At 46.8% G+C, this 7,700-nt stretch overlaps 1 protein-coding gene across 1 annotated transcript in view; it reads right to left on the reverse strand.

Annotated features, from left to right (window-relative positions):
• LOC124696638 (aspartic proteinase Asp1-like) overlaps positions 1-5,821 on the reverse strand; it is a 7,081-nt gene extending 1,260 nt beyond the window's left edge. Inside the window, exon 1 of the mRNA XM_047229342.1 lies at positions 5,570-5,821. Within this exon, the coding sequence (XP_047085298.1) occupies positions 5,570-5,821 (252 nt within the window). The remainder of the gene's footprint in view (positions 1-5,569) is intronic.
• Positions 5,822-7,700: the final 1,879 nt, after the last annotated feature.

Raw genomic sequence — 7,700 nt, forward strand, 5'->3', positions numbered from 1 at the left:
TCTTTGATTGCCTCTAACTTTTGATCCAAGGAGAATTTGGTGTGATGGTCTTTACGTAAGTTGTTCACCTTGTTGAGTACTTGGATGACATGCAAAGAATAGGATTTGTTTGGTTTAGAAATCTTGAAAACTAGAGGCTCAAAGTGGTGACCGTACTATAAAAGTCAAAAATGACCATTATTCTATGTGAGCCAAAATTTGAATTTGAAATTGGTTCAAATGGTATTTCTTTGATTCCCCAAAGTTGTAATAACCATCTAATAGCATATTACAAGTAATGGTGAAGTCAAATGGGTCTAGGGTCAAAATTTGCAAAAATGGCATAAGCCATATGTTAGGGTTTTTAGGGTTTTCCTCTTATTTGATTTCTTTCTCTTTGATTTATTTGGTTGGTGATCTTCACTTGATCACTTTAGGGTTTTAGAGTTCATCACATAAGCAATAAAACAATCATCATGGCATATCACTCAAAATGCACAAGTCCTATGCAGGTACTATATGCAATTGAAAAGTTTTTGTTTGTTCTGAATTTTGGATCTCTCGAAACTTTGCTTCTCTCTTTTATTGAAATTTGGGATGTTACAAACCCTTCCCTTACAAAAGATCTCGTCCCGAGATCTTAAAGAAAAATTAGGTGCTAAAGAGATCTCGGGTATTCTTTCTTCATGTCTTCCTCCCGCTCCCAAGTGGCTTCATCTTCGCATGGTTGCTCCACCGTATCTTCGGAACTTGATGCTTCGGGTGCGAGTAGTTCCGTAAGCTTCCTCCAGATGCGAATCGGCACTTCGCGGTACGTCGTGTCCTGGTTGATGTCCACCGATCGGTGATCGATGTTCTTGAACACTTCGGTCTTCTCGGGACTTCAAGGCACTTCCGTGAGGAGTGAGATGTGAAACACGTCGTGCACAGCCGACATTTCTTCGGTAACTCCGGCTGATAGGATACTTCGCCTCGGCGACCGAGAACTTTGAAGGGTCCGACATATCGGGTGCAAGCTTTCCTTTCAGCTGAAATCTCTCGCATTCCTTTCAGTGGGGATACTTTGAGATAGACAAAATCTCCAATCTCGAAGGTCATCTCTCGCGCCTCTTGCTCTGGCGTAGCTCTTCTCGCCTTGATTACGCTTGTCTTGAGGTACTCGCGGATCTTGTGCACTTTCTCTTCGGCTTCACGAAGAACATCAGTGTCCAAAGACTTGGCTTTCTCCGACTTCCGACCAGCTCTGTGGGGTACGGCACTTCCTTCCGTACAAAGCTTCAAAGGGGGCCATCTCGTAAGCCGGCTTGGTAGCTATTGTTGTAAGAGAATTCTCGCATAAGGCAAGCAGTCTTCCCACTTGGATCCGTACTCCGCACACATGCTCTCAACATGTCCTCCAAGCATTCTGGCTGACTCTTTCCGTCTCGTCCATCGGTCCGCGGGTGATAGGCGGTGCTGAAATTCAGACGGGTTCCTAGTCCTTCGTGCACTTTCTGCCAGAATCTTGAGGTGAATTGTGATCCTCTATCTGACACTATCGACTTCGGGGTTCCGTGTAGGGCGACTATTATGGAGATGTACAGTTCAGCTAACTTCGGGCCTTGGTACGTGGTCTTTACGGCGATGAAATGAGCTACCTTGGTCAATCTATCCACAACTACCCATATAGAATCATTCCCTTTGCTGGATTTGGGAAAACCTGTGATAAAGTCCATTCCTACCGAATCCCACTTCCATTCCGGAATCCGTAGGGGTTGCAGCAGTCCCGTGGGTCACCGATGTTCCGCCTTGACTCTCTCGACGTATATCACACTTGGCGATGTAGCTTCCGATCTCTCTCTTCATTCCATGCCACCGAATTGCTCCTTCAAGTCTTGATACATCTTGGTACCTCCGGGGTGGATCGAGTAAAGGGTGTCATGGGCTTCTTGCGAATGACTTGCTTCAAGTCTGAGTCCGATGGTACGCAGAGACGTCCTTTGTACCAAAGAACTCCGGCTTCATCTACGGTGAATCCCGGTGCTTTCCTTGCAACTATCTGTTTCTTGATTCCGTCAATGCTGGCATTTTCCTTCTGTGCTTCCTTGATCTGACCAATCAAGGTGGGCTGAAGCTCTATGCTGGCTAGGAATCCTTCACTGACTAGTTCCATTCTGAACTGCTCAAATTCTTGATAGAGGCTAGGTTGTTCTTCTGCTATCATGGAGTTTAACTGACACGGCAGTCTACTCAGCGCATCTGCTACCACATTGGCCTTGCCGGGGTGGTAGTGAATTTCCATATCATAGTCCTTGATCAACTCTAACCATCTTCTCTGCCTCATATTCAGTTCCTTCTGTGTAAAGATATACTTCAGGCTCTTGTGATCCGAATAGATCTCGCAGCGATTTCCCATGAGATAGTGACGCCATACCTTCAGTGCTAAAACTACAGCTGCAAGTTCGAGGTCATGGGTTGGATAGTTCTGCTCATGCTGCTTCACTTGCCTAGACAGATAAGATATCACCTTGCCTTCTTGCATCAACACACATCCAAGACCAATCTTGGAGGCGTCACAATAGACGTCAAATGGCTTGGTGATGTTCGGCATGATCAGGATTGGGGCTGAGGTCAGTCTACTCTTGAGTTGTTGGAAACTCTCTTCACATTTGTCAATCCATTCGAACTTCTTGTCCTTCTTCAACAGTTGGGTCATTGGTCGAGCGATGCTTGAGAAGCCCTCGACAAATCTGGGGTAATATCGGGCTAATCCAAGAAAAGCGCGGACCTCGTTCTAGGTTGTTGGGGCTTTCCATTCTGCAACAGTCTTGATTTTGGCGGGATCTACGGCAATTCCTCCTGCAGACAAGATATGTCCCAGGAATCCTACTTCCTTCAGCCAGAATTCACACTTGCTGAACTTAGCATAAAACTGATGCTCCCGCATGGTATCTAAGACAGCTTCCAGGTGTTTCTCATATTCTTCTTCAGACTTGGAGTAGATCAGTATGTCATCGATGAACACAACGACAAACTTATCTAGGAAGTTCATGAAGATCTTGTTCATGAGGTTCATGAAGTATGCGGGGGCATTGGTCAGTCCGAATGACATGACATTGTACTCGTACAATCCATATCTGGTGGTAAAGGCAGTTTTGGGAATATCCGATGCACGAATCTCCAGTTGATGGTATCCAGTCCTAAGATCAATCTTCGAGAATACTATGGCACCGGTCAGTTGGTCAAACAGATCTTCTATCTTTGGCAAAGGGTATTTGTTTTTGATGGTGACATCGTTAAGCTTACGATAATCCGTACATAAACGACTGGCACCGTCCTTCTTATCCACAAACAAAACTGGAGATCTCCAAGGCGACGCACTCGGTCGAATCAGACCTTTGGCTAGTAATTCATCCAGTTGCTTCTTCGGTTCCACTAGTTCTGCGGGGTTCATGCTATAGGCTCTCTGGGCTATAGGTCCGGTTCCAGGGATTAACTCGATGATAAACTCGATATCCCGATCTGGGGGCATACCGGGTAGACCATCCGGAAACACATCAGGATATCGACAAACGACCCTGATTTGATCAAGAGTTGGCTTGGCTACACTTTGGTTGCAGGTAAATTTTCTGGGTAGTCTTTCAGATACATGTTCTACTATGACACCGGTGCTACTGGTCATGGTGATGGCTTTCTTAGCACAGTCAATCAATCCATGGTGTTTGGCCATCCAATCCATTCCCAGTACAACTTCCAAACCTTTGGTTCCCGTAATAATCAGATTGGCCAGGAACTCTACTTCATGTATAATGATGGGTACATTTTTGCAAAATTTTCTGGCTTTGGTGGTTGACCCTGGGATTTGAACTATCATAACATGTTTCAGGCTGATAGGTTGAATTTTACTTGTTGATGCAAAATCTTCCGTGACAAAAAATGAGATGCTCCGGAATCAAACAATACTCTGGCAGGTACTGAGTTGACGGAAAACATACCCAGTACAACATCTGGTGCTTCCTGGGCTTCTTCGGCGTTCATGTGGAAGAGGCGGCCGTTACGTTGTTGGGATTGTTGGGGGCGAACTTCTTACCGGTGGAGACGCGGAGTTGCTGCTGAGCAGGTGCAACGGTGTTGCCGGCGAGCTTGGCGAGCCTCTTGGGACACTCGTTGGAGTAGTGTCCCACCACTCCGCACTCATAGCAGGTGATAGTAGACTTGTGCTTGGGGGCGACGGGGACGGCGTTGCTTCCGGTTCTGGGGGCAGTGTTGGCGTTGTTGTTGTTGGGGTTGGGAGCTCTGGGCGGAGCGCGGTTGAAGTTGTTGTTGTTGTTATTGTTGTAGTTGTTGTTGTGGCCTCCGGGCCTGGAGTTTCCTCCACTCCGGTTCTGATAACCGGGGCGCGAGTTCTGCATAGGGGGCTTGTTGTTGTTTCTCGGAGTGAAACCTCCACTTGAGCTGGGGCGATACTTCGGGGCATTGTTAGGCCCACTCTGGTGCATCATGCGACGTTTGCGGTTCTCATTGGCTTGGTTCAGCTTGCCCTCCATCTGGATGGCTGAGTCAACAAGGGCTTCAAGGTCGGCGAAGGGGATGTTGACGAGGACAGTCTGCATCTCATCATGCAGTCCGTTCAAGAATCTCTCCTACCTCTTCTCGGTGGTGTTGGTCTCATCGGGGGCGTACCTTGACAGGGTAAGGAACCTATCGCGGTATTCTACCACCGTCATGCGACCTTGCTTCAGTTCACGGAATTCATCCCTCATCTTCTTGATAAGACCCGGGGGTACATGGTACTTGCTGAACTTGAGCTTGAAATCTGCCCAAGTCATGAATTGACCCCCATTCATGGCATGGGTGCTAGTCCACCAGGCTCGGGCTGGTCCAGCGAGGTAATGGGTTGCAAACAGGACCATCTCGTTGGCTTCCACTCGAGCTACCTCCAAGTTGTTCTCCATGGTCTGAAGCCAGTCATCGGCATCGAGGGTTTCCTCCGTCTTGCTAAACACCGGAGGGTTGGTGTTCTGAAAGTTCTTGAGCTTCGAACCGGGGTGATCATGATTTCCATGGCCTTGGTTCGCGAGGTTTTGCAGTGCTGCGATGTTGGCTTGACGTTCAGCTCTTTCAGTCTCCCTTTCTGCCAGCAGGGTTTGCAGCAGTTGCATCATGGCATCGTTGTTGTTGCGATTGGGAGGGGCCATCTGGATATACAGAAGATCATAAGATAAGAGGGAAATTATATGGTTTATTTTGGATGAGTTCATAAACTTTAAAACTTGAATGCTTTTGATAACAACACTCATTCATTCATTCAACATAACACATTACAAGCTAACACCCAACTCCTTGCATGGTTTGAAGAACCATGTCACATGCTACGATACAACGGACGGGATACAACTCACACCTACATAAGTGCTCAAGTGCAGCTACCCTCGTCCTCAACGTCGATAGGAACGACGTCATCAGGTCCCGGCTCCAGAAAAGCGTAGTCCTCCTCCTCAGTGAACTCATCCTCCTCAAAGTCGTCGTCGTCGCTCAGGAAGGCGTCTCCTCCCTGAAGGTCAATACCATCATCATCCTCCTCCATCTCCTTCAGCTGATCTTCCTGGGCCTTGACGGTAGCCTCCAACGATGTGATCTGGGCGCGAAGGCGATCAATAGTGGCGTCCCTCTTGGCACGCTGCAGGCGGAGCTTGTTGCGATCCCTTGAGAGGATCTTGATGGCGTCGGCATGGGTTGCCAGGGCGAGGTGCGTCTGGTTGGCGTACGCACGAGCGTTGTCCAGATCCTGCTGCGTGTGATACAACATGAAATCTAGGTGCTCCGCGTGGTGCCTCAACTCAGGGTGAGACTGCAGCGCCATGGGCACTCCTGCTGCATCACACCTCACAAGGTGAGCGAAGCGGGACGCAAGTAGGCGCACCACGTTCTGTCCACAGAGGCGCGCCAGTGCCACCTGAAGAGCTCTCGCAAGTCCGTCGAGCCAGTTGCTCTCACGAAAAGAGAACAGGATCCTCTCCGAGTTGGGGGACTCCATCGTGGCTCTCAGATCTGCAGTCATGATCCACTGCAACTCACCACCGTGCTGATTGTTCACCTGAATCCCGTGGAACTCAGGGTGAAGGCGCCCAAGAAAGACCGAGACAGCGGTGAGGTCGTGCTCGAAAACGAGGCTCCCACCGTTCCCAAGCTGATAGAACTTCGCGTTGATGGGTTCATTCGGCTCCATCTGAAAGCGAAGAGGATGAGTAAGTTAGAGAGTGAAATAAGTGTGGCAAAATTTTAGGTAGATTCAAATAAGAAAGAGCATGATTCATCAAGTTTCGAAAAAGTCTCAAAGGCAAGAATGCGAGTAAATTTTCATAAATATTCTATTTATTTGATTTCAAAGTTAAGTTTTAATGAACGTCCATTCTAACTAGGGTCTTCTAAGGTCAAACAATGGCACTGATACCAACTTGTCAACACCCGGATTTTTAAGTCCGGATGCCTATTATGTCATTCATCGCAATCCCAGGATAATGTTGTTGCGAGGCATAATAGTCGAATATCATAGTCATCATTTATTACAAACCATATTGTCTTACAACTTGAATCACATGATCCATATTACACAAATAGTTGATCTATCGATCAACGAACAAACACAAGTTCATAGCGGAAGCGTAAAGATAAAGGGACTCTCTAGTCCACAGGCCAACGCTTGACGTCGGAAGACTCCTAGTTGTCGTAGGCGTCCTGCTGGTCATCTCCTTGGTAGTTATGTTCATCTTCATACTATGGCCATTTGAATAGCCAGGGACAAAGCCGTAAGTACTTTAAGTACTTGCAAACTAACACTAAAGTAAGTGCTACAATTTTAGTAAGGGTGCTAATCTCTATTTGAAGTTGCATAAAGCCAATTTTAATTCACAAGTATTTGAGCAAAGCCTTATTCATGAGCTAACTAACTCAAGTGGGAACATCAGTGTCATTCCCACAACATTTGTTGTATTGCAAACCAAGTCACCAAATCAGCATTCACTTCACCAACATTTTCAAAAGTTTGACACCGGAAACCGTATGGCCTTTCCAACCGTCCGTAACCGTGGACACGGCTATTCGAATAGATTTACACTCGGCAGAGGTTGCACACTTGTGCCACAACATTTGATTTCATCCGTCGGGATAACCCCGAATCATCGTAACACAGTACGCGGATCATCAACCATAACCTTTCACTTACAAACCCTAGTACGAGCACCTCTCCCCATGAGCTTGGCCTCCCAGTGAAGACCAACTGTCAACCTGGGAACAACACAGGGCTTGGCCTTACAGTTCACCTCAATTCACATCTTTTCTCAACAACGGAGGCAGCCTCGGCATAACCCCTATGATGTGTGTTCAGAGGGAACCCATACTAAGATGCATAAAGTTCCAGTTAAGCCCTACCCATAATCAGGTATTGTGGGGGTACTCAATATTGGAAAGGTATCGCATTCAAACCAATATCAGTTTTATCAAAAATCACCATCTTATCTTGGTCACATTCACCTTCAAAAATCATTCAATGGAATGACTCATCATTCCAAGGTTTCAATTTTCTTTCAAAGTCACAACTTCCCATCTAGAGTAGTCAAGTTTTAGTATTTTAGCACTAGCACTAATCATGAGGGGTGCTATCTTGCTTGGCTAGCTTGAGACTAACTTTGCTACACTAATAATCTTAACCACTTAGATAAAGCTAACTTATCCAGGTAAAG

Source organism: Lolium rigidum, chromosome 3 (assembly GCF_022539505.1).
Source record: "Lolium rigidum isolate FL_2022 chromosome 3, APGP_CSIRO_Lrig_0.1, whole genome shotgun sequence".
Lineage (NCBI taxonomy): Eukaryota > Viridiplantae > Streptophyta > Magnoliopsida > Poales > Poaceae > Lolium > Lolium rigidum.